The following is a 15,081-nucleotide window of genomic DNA, read 5'->3' on the forward strand; positions in this document are numbered from 1 at the left end:
CTACACTACAGGACTGCTAGGCTAGCACACACTGGAATATGTTCCAGTATTCATCCAATGGCATTGAGGAGTGTACAAACTCAGTCACTGGCTTCATCAATAAGTGCATCGACGACGTCGTCCCCACAGTGACCATGTGTACATATCCCAACCAGAAGCGATGGATTACAGGCAACATCCGCACTAATCTAAAGGCTAGAGCTGCTGCTTTCAAGGAGTAGGACACTAATCTGGAAGCTTATAAGAAATCCTGCTATGCTGTGCTCAATCGAACCATCAAACATGTAAAGCATCAGTAAAGGACAAAGATTGAATCCTACTACAGTGGTTCTTCCTTTAAAAGTTTTGAGCTTATGCTGCAACCGACTGTGGTAGATGGTGGCAGATTATGGTAAATTGTGTCATTCTGGCAACAATGGCTGACACTTAAGTAACGTGCCATAGAATTCTGCGGCACCCTGCAAGCTGTGTTGCGATACGCTGCAACTTTTAACCCCTGGTCGGGCTCCGTCCCGTATGGAAAAATCCTATGACCATTAGCATAACAAAATGTAATTTTTTTTTTTCAAATATAAGACTATGTTATATCGTTTTATAGATACACCTCTCCTGAATCGAACCACGTTGTCCGATTTCAAAAAGACTTTACAGCAAAAGCAAAACGTTAGATTATGTTAGAGGAGTATATCGTAAAAGTAGCCACATAGCCATTTTCCGACCAACCACATGCATCACAAATAACCAAAAAACAGCTAAATGCAGCACTAACCTTTGACAATCTTCATCAGATGACACTCCTAGGACATCATGTTACACAATACATGCATTCTTTTGTTCGATAAAGTTCATATTTATATATAAAAACAGCATTTTACATCGGCGCGTGACGTTGACTAACTATTTTCCCTCAAATGCATCAGGTGAAACAGCGCTACAATTTACTAAATTACTATTCGAAAACATTTTTAAAATGTAATATTGTCATTCTAAGATTTATAGATGAATATCTCTTGAAAGCACCTGTAATGCCAGATTTAAAAATAACTCTACTGGGTAATCACACTTTGCGATAAAAGGGGATGCGATATTCAGAAAAATAGGCTACCGTTACAGGTCAGCGCCATCTTGGAACAATCATATATCAAATCTACTCTTCTATACTATTGTCAATAATCCCTTACCTTTGATTATCTCCATCAGAAAGCACTTCCAGGATTCCCAGGTCCACAACAAATGTATTTTTGTTCGAAAAAGTTAATCCTTTACGTCCCAATAGCTTGTTCTTGTTAGCGCGTTCTGAAGGCTGCTCCAAAACTTCCGTCGGCCGCAGGACTCCTCTTTCAATAAAATGAATTTTTTTATTATTTAGGTTTGTTCAAACATGTCAAACGTTATATAACATAAATCTTTAGGGCCTTTTTCAACCAGATCTCCAATAAGATTCAAGGGGGACGATTGCATTGTCTTTCAAAACGTTTCGAAAGGGGAGGGTAGCCAGGGGCGCCGGCGTCATAATGGTGATGGCCCTCCTCATGTGACCACTTTCCACAGCGTCTCATTCAGTCAGTTTTCACAGTAGGAGACTCAAACCACTTTGTAAAGACTGGGGACATCTAGTGGAAGCAATAGGAAGTGCTCAATGAACCATAGCTCACGGTGTGATGTATAGGCAAAGTGATGAAGTTGAGTCTGCAATTCAGAATTCCACATCCTGTTCCGATCGGTCTCGGGGTTTTGACTGCCATATGAGTTCTGTTATACTCACAGACACCATTCAAACAGTTTTAGAAACTTTAGGGTGTTTTCTATCCACAAGTGTTAATTATATGCATATCCTAGCTTCTGAGTTTGAGTAGGAGGCCGTTTAAAATGGGCACAATTTTTTTTCAAAAATCGCTGTAGCGCCCCCTATCCTAGGCGACCGTCAAGAGGTTAACACCCCATTGTCTTGCAAGAGATCTGGTGTCTCACCAGGCCACAATGCATGGTAAGTTTCCTCGCTAATCAGTGAACATCCAGAGCCTGAATAAACTTTCATTACATGCTTGTGCCATTTAGCAGCACTGTGGCCATATGAGACCGACTGCCTCGATTCAGTCTTATGTAGCAAAATGTTGTTTTTTTACATTTGAAAAAAGTACATACTCAGAGCTAGAAAATGTTATATCAACACTACAGTTGAGGAACAATGTAGTTCTGCTTTGAAAATTCATAAAATTGTAACCCCACTTTTGAGAAAATGTCCTTGAATAATTTGGTACACCTACTGGAGAACTCTCCTTTGTCTACACCCATTCAGCATCGTTCACACCCTCTTAAGCCTTGGCCCCACCCATCTCTTTAAGGATTCACATGAGGCCATGTGCTAAACAGAGTGAGTATGGTAATGTACTAAACAACCAGAGATTTTAAGACTAAAGGGTGGTTTATACTAGTTCTATCGACATTTCTGTATACAGTTGTCGCAGTGACATCCTGAACATTCTATTGTCGTTGTCGTTATAAGAAGTATAAACACAAAAACGACTGGCTGCATGACATCAGCAGCCTGGTGGTCCAAAATATCATAACTGGTGTATTTTAACACCAATAAACCCATCCATTTAAAAACCAGGCCACTAAAAGCAACTTTCTGATCAATGATTTGGTTTGTTTCTAGCTTGTTAGCTGACTAGCCAGTTCAAATACTGACCATATCATATAGCTGACAAGGTCTTAACTTTAGCTAATTTGTATTCATTATTACAGGAAAATAAACTTACAACAAGATCATTATTTACATGTTAATGGCGAGCTAATTACAGAAAATAGCTTACGGTTGTGAATGTGACAAAATAAAAGCAGGGCATTCTACTGGAGAATTTTAGAACTTGGACACCCTCTCGTTGGCCTAATGTTATATCCTAATTTGACTTTGGTGCAGGTCACGTTGTTCTTCATATTACCATCTCTGGTAAACACTCTATATAAAATAAAATCAATCTTTATTTGTCACTTGCACAGGATACAGAATGTGTAAACAGTGCTGCGAAATGGTTACTTGCATAGTGGAGTCTTTTGTTAAGCCATGTATCAATGAACCATAATCCCAACTAATACTACCATGCACCGTGCATGAATCTGCAGGTAGCTAAAGCTAACCAACTAGGTTCAATGTTAGCTAGCTAGCTAACATTAGGCTATAACTAGCAATGCAAATGGCTTTCTGAGATACAACTAATATTACTATACAGGTCACACACGTAACGTTAGGTAGCTAGCTTACAGTACGCTTTAACTTGCAATGAAAATCACTTTCTGACAAAATAGAAATGTATAATATCTGAAAATGTAGCTAGACTCTTACCTGTATACATGGATGAACACTCTCACTCTCTGTCATGGATGCCATGGTTGCCCTTAGTTTGAAAATGTAATCCAGAGACATGTGTTTTATACAACAGCCTTCTGTGTTCTCTTTTCGACTCTCCGCATTTGGCAATCATCTCTCTGCTTTGACTAGGCATTCTACTGATTTCAAAACTCGGTCAACTTCTTCAATGACAACAACACTGTTGATCACCTTTTCTTCCCCCATCACTGCCATCAGAAGACTGCAATGTCTGGTTCAATAAAAATATTTTTTACCTAATCAGGGATTTCCTCATCTTCTGATTCATTTTCAGTCAGAGAGACTCAGCGTGGCACAATCGTCCTCCTGAAAGTAGTCCATCACAACTTTTTCCCATTGATCTTCATCGATAGAGCTATTAACTTCATTGCAGCAATGTTGATAGCATTAGCAACACTTTTTCAGTTCTTTAAAAAAAGCAGATTATCCACACAAACTGAACAGCTCATGTTATAGATAGAAGCATGCTACATGGCAGACCAATCTTAACTCATCTCTTGGCATGTCCAGCCCATCCATTATCTCAGCCAACCATGGCTAGCGGGAAGTTTCCTGTATTTTTCCATGGCTAAACCAACTAGGCTCGTAATTTAACAATTTTGTTTGTATTTACAGATGGCATACAGTTTGTTATTAAAGGACATGAAAGTTGACATGTTCCAGAAGGCATTTTTGCCAAAAACACATTTTGATTAAAAAAATAAATAAAAAAAACATTGAAGTAGTGAAGTGTACGCCTAGCTTCTTGAAACGGGTCACATATTGGCTTAGATGTAATGGTAGAAAGATTAGAATTTAACTTTGAGCATCAATCTGAGCCTACTATAGTCGCTCCTACCTGACTTAACTTCAATAGTAGGGGCTAAAGTAACAAAATCCTTCAAGGAACCTTGGAACCCAAACAATCTTATTCCGATGACTGAGCCCAAATGTTTTCCTTAGAGCAGATTAAATTGCCACGACATAAAAAAGCATGTGTAACTGTATGTATTTTGTCAGGCAGGGCCATACAGCACAAAATGAGAGTACATTTTACTTGTAAAGTTGTCTTTTAGTCAGCTACCAAAAAGTAAAGCTTACATTCATCATAAATATTCATTGTTGGCATTTCCCCCTATTGTATCTCTGTGTTTACAGGTCTATATTTCCAAGATGCATTAAGATATCCTAATGCTCTTTGTTTGTGTATGGAGGACAGACACCGGACTACTTGTATTAAATATTTTAGCAATATCAGAGTTTGCAATATTGGGTTACATTAGCTTATGAGGCCCATCCCCCCTCCAGACAGGCATTATTCTGCACTTTTTGAGGTTAGGGGGTGTGTCACAATATCTATACATTTAACCACTTTTACAGTAAAATATATTTACACAACCATCCATTTCATAAATGGGAGACATTAGGGATAAAATAAACATGGTTGTGTTTTGTTCTACTGTACCAGTCTAAAGTTTGGACACACCTACTCATTTTTTACTATTTTTACATTGTAAAATAATAGTGAAGACATCAAACCTATGACATAACACCTATAGAATCATGTAGTAACCAACAAATTGTTAAACAAGTATATTTTTAGATTCTTCAAAGTAGCCACCCTTTGCCTTGATGACAGCTTTGCACACTTGGCATTCTCTCAAATATCTTCGTGAGGAATGCTTTTCCAACAGTCTTGAAGGAATTCCCATATATGCTGAGCACTTGTTGGCTGCTTTTCCTTTACTCTGCGGTCCAAACCATCTCAATTGGGTTAAGGTCGGGTGATTGTGGAGGCCAGGTCATCTGATGCAGCACCATCACTCTCCTTCTTGGTCAAATAGCCCTTACTCAATCTGGAGGTGTGTGTTGGGTTATTGTCCTGTTGAAAAACAAATGATAGTCCCACTAAGTGCAAACCAGATGGGACCGTATCACTGCAGAGTACTGTGGTAGCCACCTACTCTGTGTTTCACAAAGACAAGGCGGTTGGAACTAAAAATCTCAGTTTCATCATAGCGTTTGCTGGTTTTTGCGACTACACTTAAAGAAGCTTTCAAGGTTCCTGACATTATCCGTATTGACTGACAGTCTTAAAGTAATGATGGACTGTCATTTCTCTTTGCTTATTTGAGCTGTTATTGCCATAATATGGACTTGGTCTTTTACCAAATAGGGTTATTTTCTGTATACCACCCCTACCTTGCCACAACACGAAATGCATTCCAGGTGACTACCTCATTAAGCTGGTTGAGAGAATGCCAAGAGTGTGCAAAGCTGTCATCAAGGCAAAGGGTGGCTACTTTAAAGAATAAAATATATATAAAACACTTTTTTGGTTACTACGTGAGTCCATATGTGTTATTTCATAGTTGTGATGTATTCACTATTATTCTACAATGTAGAAAATAGTCAAAATAAAGAAAAACCCTTGATTGAGTAGGTGTCCAAATTTTTGACTGGTACTGTACCTCGGGTAAGGGTATCTCAAAAGTGTTTGTGCATTGCCACTAGCCTAATTTCCATAGCCAGAAACAATCATATTTCACAGATTAACCATGGTCAAAAGGAGTGAATGATTTTAGAAGATTTGGATTGAATACCTACTGAAGTATACTGAGGGAAATCAATGGGATTATGAAACATCAATTTATTATTGGCCTAACTGCCAAGAGGTTTCCACACATCTTGGGCACATGTGGAATCCGTGTGGCTGGTCTTTTAATCTGTCTCATTGGTTATGTCACAACATATACCGCTATTATTGTCTCTATCTACATTCAACATGTTTTACATCTACTGTATTTTTTTATTTAACCTATATTAAACTATTTAACTTTATTTACAGCTACTGTACAAGTGCTACATACTGAGTACATGGTGTCAACATCAATGCAGTCGCTGGTTATTTTTGCAATGGTTTCCCCTTTGATTAAACTTTGTGTTTACAGAGAGAGAGAGACACTAAATGAGATCATCTCATTTGCAGTTTGAAATTCTTCCAACAGCCCCAATTTATATAATTTCACCACAGCATTGGTGAGGTTCATTAGCTATGTTCTGCTATGCTCCAATTACGACTGTACACATTGAAGATAATCTCATAATTTGCAATGGATTGCTCGGCAGAAGTTGTATATAATGTCCACTGTGACTGCAATGATGTATAATAATTTGCCACATCCCAATCTGTGCATACAGAAGTGCTTTGATGTGGCAGTAGCATCTGCAGGGAAACATCTGAATCAAAACAATGTTTGTTGTTAAACAGCCGTTAATCCATCAGACAGATGTCTTTTTAATGTTTTCAATTAAGAGTTTAAGGAACATAAGATATTTCACTTGATTAACCCCCGATTTGAGCTCATTTTAATGTCAATAGAATGTGATGCATGACAGCATTGTGACAATAATTGCGTCAGCATAATGGTATGCACTGTGTTTATTAGGCGCGTTTAAATTCACCCCACACACAAATGGATTATTGCTTTTGATACAAAATCCAAATCTACCGGAGGTTACATTTTTCCAGCTTTTCTACACATACTGAAAAGCTCTTGCCATAGTACCTAAAAATGACACATGCAACACTTTGCCTTCGGGAAGTATTCAGACCCCTTGACTTTTTACACATTTTGTTATGTTACAGCCTTATTCTAAAATTGATTACATTGTTTTCTTTCCTCATCAATCTACACACAATACCCCATAATGACAAAGCAAAAACATGTTTTTAGAAATGTTTGCTAATTTATAAGAAATAAAAAAACTGAAATATCACATTACGTAAGAATTCAGACCCTTTACTTAGTACTTTCTTGAAGCACCTTTGGTAGCGATTACAGCATTGAGTCTTCTTGGGTATGACGCTACAAGCTTGGCACACCTGTATTTGGGGAGTTTATCCAATTCTTCTCTGCAGATCCTCCAACATGCACTGTCAACTGTGGAACCTTATATAGACAGGTGTGTGCCTTTACAAATCATGTCCAATCAATTGAATTTACCACAGGTGGACTCCAGTCAAATTGTAGAAACATCTCAAGGTTGATCAATGGAAACAGGATGCCCCTGAGCTCAATTTCGAGTCTCATAGGAAAGGGTCTGAACACTAATGTAAATAAGGTGTTTCTGTTTTGTTTTCGCTGTCATTATGGGGTATTGTGTGTAGATTGCTGAGGAATATTTGTTCTTTAATTCATTTTAGAATAAGGCTGTAACATAACAAAATATGGAAAAAGTAAATTGGTCTGAACACTTTCCAAAGGCACTGTATATATACCATGTTAACCTATCCAAGTCTGAGTACATTTATTTTAGTAAGCAATCCTTCCTGCGGATGAGGCCTGCAGTTCAACGAACATGATGTGTCAGATACACAGCAGCATATGAATGATAGCCCCTTTCTACTCTAGTGAGAACATTTAGTAGTCATTATTCCATCATTATCATCTTTGCCAGCGCCTCTGCAGACCTCTGCCCGTTAGAGAGGCTTATCTGTAATGGAATTGAAATATTAATATAGTCTTTTTTCCAGGAAAAAATGGGCGAATCATGTCCTCTTTATACTGAGATAGGAGGGGTTTAGTGTAGACATAATGGCTGTGCTCCTATTTGGTTCCATTTCCTGACACACCATTAGCTTGTAGAATGAGGGAGAGAGGGGGAAAATGATGCCATTATGAAAATGACACATTAGTAGAGCGTAGGATGGTCAAATAAAATCAAATTTTATTTGTCACATGCACCGAATACAACAGGTGTAGACTTTACCGTGAAATGATTACTTGAGAACTCTTTCTCAACAATACAGTTAAAAAGTAAGAAAATATTCTCAAAAAAATTAAGAATTGAGTAGTAACTCAATAAAATAACAAGGCTATATACAAGGAGTACTGGTATCGAGTCAATGGCGGTCAGTTTTAATGAGCATGGCGTTATTTCTATTACAGCATATTGGATGACTGTCATTCAAATTCCATTCATCCAGCTCAATGTAACATCGATAGGTTAATGCTACAACATGATACCAAAATGTTCCCTATACCCATCATGAGTTTACTACAACCTAGCCTGCGAATGAAATTTTACAACGTAGGTGCACAGGTCAAGAGAAAATTGTGAGTAATCAAGGTGACAGACAGTGACCCATTCAATACCACCTTACACACTCTAGCCTGCATCTAGCTGATATAGTCCAACAGCAAAAGAGAAATTCAGGTATGTTTATCCCCGTTTCATTCCGTTTGCTTCCATTTAAGAAACATTTTTCAACAGAATCGGCAGAATGAATACAAACCTGATCACACGCACACACAGTTCACTTTCATAGCAGCCACATACAAACAGCATGATCATTTTGTTTGTTGTATAATTCCTCCTCGCATCTACACGCTCTCCTCCTCTCACCTTTTCCCTTTGCTTGTGGACTTCAGCGCACAACGCATCAGCTGTCTGTGACCGTCATATCATAACTGCTAACTGCTACACACAGCCTATATCGTTGTCACCATATTAGCTAACGTCATAGTCAACATAGCTACTAGAACTAACACATTAGTAAACTTGCTACAATCATGCCGTACAATGTACAGTCAGCAAGCAGTTTAGCAGTTACACTGGCGGGTCCCGGTGATAATAAATTAATAAAACCAAATGCTTGCCTTGACTTGGAAGAATTCCAGTGTTGGATAGCCATAGCGAGCTAGCTAACATAGCATCTCTCTCTGAAACTGGTGTTTGAGTATGCTAAACTAGCTAGCTGCATTCTCTAGCTAATTGAAAGTGAAAGTGGAAAAAAAATACAAAGAAATATAGCTAGGTCTCTCTTGCTACTTCATTTTTAAAGAAATTCATTTGTTCAAAACTGTTCAAATATTGTCTTTCACTCTCTTTGAGTCAACTACTCACCACATTTTATGCACTGCAGTGCTAGCTAGCTGTAGCTCATTATTTCATTATCTTTTGATTTGGTGGACAACATGTCAGTTCATGCTTCAAGAGCTCTGATAGGTTGGAGTATGTCTTCCGGAAGTTGGCATAATTACTGTGTATGTCTATGGAAGGGGGTGAGAACCATGACCCTTCTTGGTTTTTGTATTGAAATCAATGTACCCAGAGGAGGACAGAAGCAAGCTGTCCTATGGCTACACCGTGATGCTACCCTACAGAGTGCTGCTGAGGCTACTGTAGAACTTCATGACAAAACCGTGTGTTTTAATCAATTATTTGGTGACGTGAACAGATTTAGTATAGTTTTATCTAAAATTACAACTTTTTTAATGAAATTCACTGAGGAGCATGGTCCTCCCCAGTCTCCTCTGAAGGGTACGAGGTGTGATATCGAAAGGCGTTGGTTTTACCAATTAAACTCCCAGCTACATTTCTTCCTACACACTGTTACTTGATTAGGTCGACACAGATATTCTAAGGTCTCAATTAAATGCAATTTATGTACAAAAACATTCACTTTAAATTGGATATTTTGCTCTTTTGTACTTTGGGTAATTTCAACCACTGAGTTCCTCTACTGAACTGTCGAACTGAATTTGTTAGTGCCAAGCCAGTGGGGAGTTTTTTTGAGCTGTTGAGGGGTCAGGTCACGGGTGATTCATTAGCATGTGAAGGTGCTTCGGTGAAAATAGGTCCCTCAATCACCTAAATGCCCTCATTGTCTCTCTGTGTCCCCCCCTCTCTCGCCCCCTGATTTGCTGCTCCTATTTCCCCTCACTCATCCACATATTTTTTGTTTTATTCTCTCCCTCGCTCTCTTTCTCTCTTCCTCCTCCTGCCCCGCACCCCCCTCCACCCCCGTATGGGGCCAGAGAGCAGTACCTTTACGCATGGAACGATCAGGTGCATTGATAATACACTGAATGCACTAAACATTAGGAACACCTGCTCTTTCCATGATATAGACTGACCAGGTGAATCTAGATGAAAGCTATGATCCCTTATTGATGTCACCTGTTAAATCCACTTCTGTATAGACAAGACAATAGAGACATTTGAGATTGTATATGTGTGCCGTTCAGAATTTGAATGGGCAAAACAAAATATTTAAGTGCCTTTGAACAGGGTATGGTAGTAGATGCCTGGCTCACCAGTTTGAGTGTGAACAACTGCAACGCTGCTGGGTTTTTCACGCTCAACAGTTTCCAGTGTGTATCAAGAATGGTCCACCACCCAAAGAACATCCAGCCAACTTGACACAACTGTGGGAAGCATTAGAGTCAACATGGGCCAACATCCTGTGGAACGCTTTCGACAGTCCGTGCCCACAGAATTGAGTCTATTCTGAGGGCAAAAGTGGGTGCAACTCAATATTAGGAAGGTGTTCCTGATGTTTTGTACACTCAGTGTACTTATTTATGCAAGACAAGTATTCATTGACCCAAGGCATGGTTGATCGAAGGTTTCCTGCCTTATTAAGACTGAATCAGAGTCCCTTGTTAATTAGACTCGGACTTCTGTTTGGTTATACTGTAGGTGGTTATACTGTAGGTGGTTATACTGTAGGTGGTTGTACTGTAGGTGGTTGTACTGTAGGTGGTTATACTGTAGGTGGTTGTACTGTAGGTGGTTATACTGTAGGTGGTTATACTGTAGGTGGTTGTACTGTAGGTGGTTATACTGTAGGTGGTTGTACTGTAGGTGGTTATACTGTAGGTGGTTGTACTGTAGGTGGTTGATATGTGTTGATGTGTTTAGTGTGTGGGTGGGAGTCGGTAGAAGTTTAGAAGATTTACAACTTGTACACTCACATTAAACTTGTTTAACTTATGACCATGAACATTTTATTTGTGTTGTATCTTTGAATAAAGACATTGACTTGTGCACTTGGCAGTCAGCAGTTTTTAAGCACTGGTAAATGTTTATTTACCATTTTGAATGGCTCCAAGCACACTTCCAACTAGCATAGTACTTTATAACACTTCATAAGCAGAACTCACTGACAGAGATGCGCAACATTCATACAATATTTACTATTACTTATAATGAACAGCATTTCAGAGTAAATTTGGAGCCATAGATGTTATACAGTACTGTAAAATATAAATAATAATTCATCCCAACCACAAGCATCTTGATTTCTCCAAAGCGCACACAAACATAAACAAACAACAGGAGGAAGTGGTGGTTGGACCAACTATTTTAGAAACCACCAGTATTACAAACATGGATTTGTATGTTACTCTGAGTGACAGATTACAGTGATGATATGTTTCTGTGGTGATGGGGAGGGATGAGGGGGTGCATGCAAAAGAGAAAGGGATTTATTGCATAACTTGTTGTACTGTACTTGTGCATTTTTTGTGACATTTAAGGGATGCTTTGTTTACTTTTCTACAGGCCCTACCCACTCTTTCACCCATCCTCTTTCTGTTGTTGTCCCAATTCCCATGGCAGTATGTGCCCTCAGTCCCTTCCCTGCCCATACCCTGGCCCACTGCTCTGTTTTTCTCTGCCCATGTCCTACACTGCCGACTGTGTCCTACCCTGCCCATGTCCTACCCTGCCCTGCTGTGACCTGCTCTGACCTGCCCTTTAACTTCTGTCCCTTCACCTCACATACTTTCTGTGCCATAAGTCCCTTCCCAATTTCTCCAGTAGTTTGATCTTTGGGGGGAATTTTGTTATCTCCAACTTTTTTATCTCCATCTTTATCTCTACAAACAGAGCACACTACTTTCATTTGACCACTACTGATCCCCTGTGTTCTCTGCTGTCTTATTGGAATGTCTGAAGTTTGTCTTATCATGTCCCTCTCTTATCCTTGTCCCTCTTCAGCCTGTGAGCTGATGAACCAGGGCATCCTGGCTCTGGTGACATCTACAGGCTGTGCAGCCGCTAACGCCCTCCAGTCCTTGACCGACGCCATGCACATACCCCACCTGTTTATCCAGAGGAACGGCGAGGGCACACCACGCACCTCCTGCCACCTCAACCCCAGCCCTGAAGGGGAGAGCTACACCCTGGCCGCTCGTCCGCCTGCACGCCTCAATGACGTCATGCTGACCCTGGTCACTGAGCTGCGCTGGCAGAAGTTCATCATCTTCTATGATGCGGACTATGGTGAGTGGGGGAGAGGGGGTGAGGTAGAGGGTGCGTGGGGGTTGATGGGTGGGTGTTTGGAAAACATAGTGGAGTGTTGTATTTTTCAGGTTTTGTTGAGTGTTTTTGTATGTGCGACCTTCAGAATACCTCTTCTCCAATGAGGAAGGCCAGTACAAGGTTGATGATGATGACCATAGTCGTGATAGCCAACCAGCAGTAATCAATAGGAGAAAATGTTTTTTCCTGAAACTATATTGTTCTGTTGACAATGTTGATCAATGTTTAAAGGGATAGTGTGACATTTTGTACTTACCCAGAGTGAGATGAACTCATGGATACCATTTTTATGCTTGCTCTTCCTATAGACTTCCATTCATTGTGATAACGCCATTAGCAATAGCTCCAGAAACCACCTTCAACTTCCTTCGTAAAAATGGTGTCCATGAGTTCATCTGACTCTGGGTAAATACAAAAATGTTGCTAAAATGTTGCACTATCCCCTTAACTGGGTGTTTGTGGTTCACACACCTCCAATTATCGTTTTGTCTATGTTAGATTCCCATTGCCCTCTTTAGTATGTTCTGTTTACATCTGAACTGCCAGGATGAAAATATTTTGGATCATTTCTCCAATGCCTTTAATTACAGTTCTCACCCTAAAGTCATTTTTGGGTGCTTCTGAAGCATAGATTAAATATTACTCCCTGTCAAGGTTGGTAAATCATTCCAATGAAATCACTTCATAAGACATCATCGCTTCATGTTCTCATGGTGTATGAGCATTATATCAATAGTAAATCACTTCATATCACAGTTCACATAAATAGTAAATCTGGGGATCTCCATGATGAGGTCAGAGTGTTTAGCGATTCAAAACGATTAGAACATGTTGTCAAAGCCATACACTGACTCGCAGAGGGGATTCGTGTGTAATTGCCTAAAAGGTTGTGTTAAATCCTTGGTCATGTTCATGTTAAAGGCATAATGTGTCATTTTATTTATTACATTTTTTTAACGAAATTCAACCAACAGTACAAAGGAGGAGGTTTTTTTGCAAGTGCTCTGCACGCTGATTAGGTTAGGGTGGGACTTTGTTTTTCATCCCATGGCCACAAGGAAAACAGTAATAATAGATTGCACTCTTGACATGGTTCTTGGAGAAGCTAGTCTTAATTGACGGGATTATTTAATTCAGCTCACCTATAACTCCCTTCAGGCCAGACCTTTTCTAATCCACTTTTAGAACACAGTAAACTCTGGAATAAGCAATGAATTGCTGAGACCAGTAACTCTTGTACAGAAGTTGTACACCCATTCATAGATGTTTGAAAGTAGATTGAGACCTGTGGTAGGGATACTTTATCATGGACTCATGCTCAACACACTTTCAGTAGACACATAAATAAATACTATTGTATATTGATTTTCCTGTTATAACATCGGCAACTCAAGAGTTTGTCATGACATTCTGGTTGAATACGTCGTGGTGTAAGCATTTAACTTTTAGTCTACATCTGTTGTTTACGGAGCCTGTGACTAATACAATTTAATAAGATGCAACTAATCAGGGATAGGAATAGACAAGAAGTATGACTAAACAAAGTGTTCATTCTGAGTTTAACCAGGCCCCATTAGTGTTAAATAATGAATAAAGAGACCAGTTTTGACGAGGCAGTAACACTGACATTCACATCCTGGTGTTACACTCTTTAACTCAGCATTTCAATTACATTTCCGAACAGTAAAAATACCCTCAGTGCAGACGAGTGATTTAAGAACATATCATTCACATTCTCTGAGTGTGATCGTATCAAAACCCCTGTCTTCTCCACTTCCTCTGCCTCTGGTCTATCTGTGGTCTGAGGAGTAATTTGACGCTCTAGGATGTATTTCACAAAGCATTCTGACGCTCTAGGATGTATTTCACAAAGCATTTTGACGCTTTAGGATTTATTTCACAAAGCATTTGATGCTCTAGGATGTATTTCACTGTCACGTCCTGACCAGTAAAGGGGTCTTTTGTCATTGTAGTATGGTCAGGGCGTGGCAGGGGGTGTTTGTTTTGTGTGTTTAGGGGTTTTTGGTCTAGGGGATTTTGATTCTAGTTTTCATTTTCTATTTTTTGTTTTGCAGGTTTGGCCGAGTGTGGTTTCCAATCAGAGGCAGGTGTCTTTCGTTGTCTCTGATTGGAAGCCATACTTAGGCAGCCTGTTTTCCTTTGGGTTTTGTGGGTGGTTGTTTTCCGTTTTGTCCGAGTACTTGATGGAACTGTTGGTTGTCATTTTTTTTGTTATTTTGTTAAAAGTGTTATCTCATTTAAAATAAAGAAGATGAGCACTATACCCGCTGCGCCTTGGTCTGTCCTTTACGACGCCCCTGACAGAACCACCCACCTAAAGAAGACCAAGCAGCGGGGTAAGTAGCAGGAGAAGCGTGGAGACAGATGGACTTGGGAGGCGGAACGGCGATTCTGGGAGGAGAAGTTAAGGGAGCTACAGGAGCCTGAGAGGCAGCCCCCAAAAATATTTTGGGGGGGGCAGAGTCAGGGTGGAGTCCTGAGCCAACTCCCCGTGCTTACCGTGGGGAGCGGGTGACGAGGAGAGCACCGAGCTATGCAGAAATGCGCACGGTGTCGCCCATACGCACGCACAGTCC

At 39.9% G+C, this 15,081-nt stretch overlaps 1 protein-coding gene across 1 annotated transcript in view; it reads left to right on the forward strand.

The window, feature by feature from the left end:
- The window catches only part of LOC115153257 (glutamate receptor ionotropic, delta-1), a 454,984-nt gene that overhangs the window by 246,859 nt on the left and 193,044 nt on the right, over positions 1-15,081 (forward strand). Inside the window, exon 3 of the mRNA XM_029698512.1 lies at positions 12,161-12,445. Coding sequence (XP_029554372.1) covers positions 12,161-12,445 — 285 coding nt within the window. The remainder of the gene's footprint in view (positions 1-12,160; positions 12,446-15,081) is intronic.

The sequence above is a fragment of the Salmo trutta genome, chromosome 18 (genome assembly GCF_901001165.1).
Source record: "Salmo trutta chromosome 18, fSalTru1.1, whole genome shotgun sequence".
NCBI lineage: Eukaryota > Metazoa > Chordata > Actinopteri > Salmoniformes > Salmonidae > Salmo > Salmo trutta.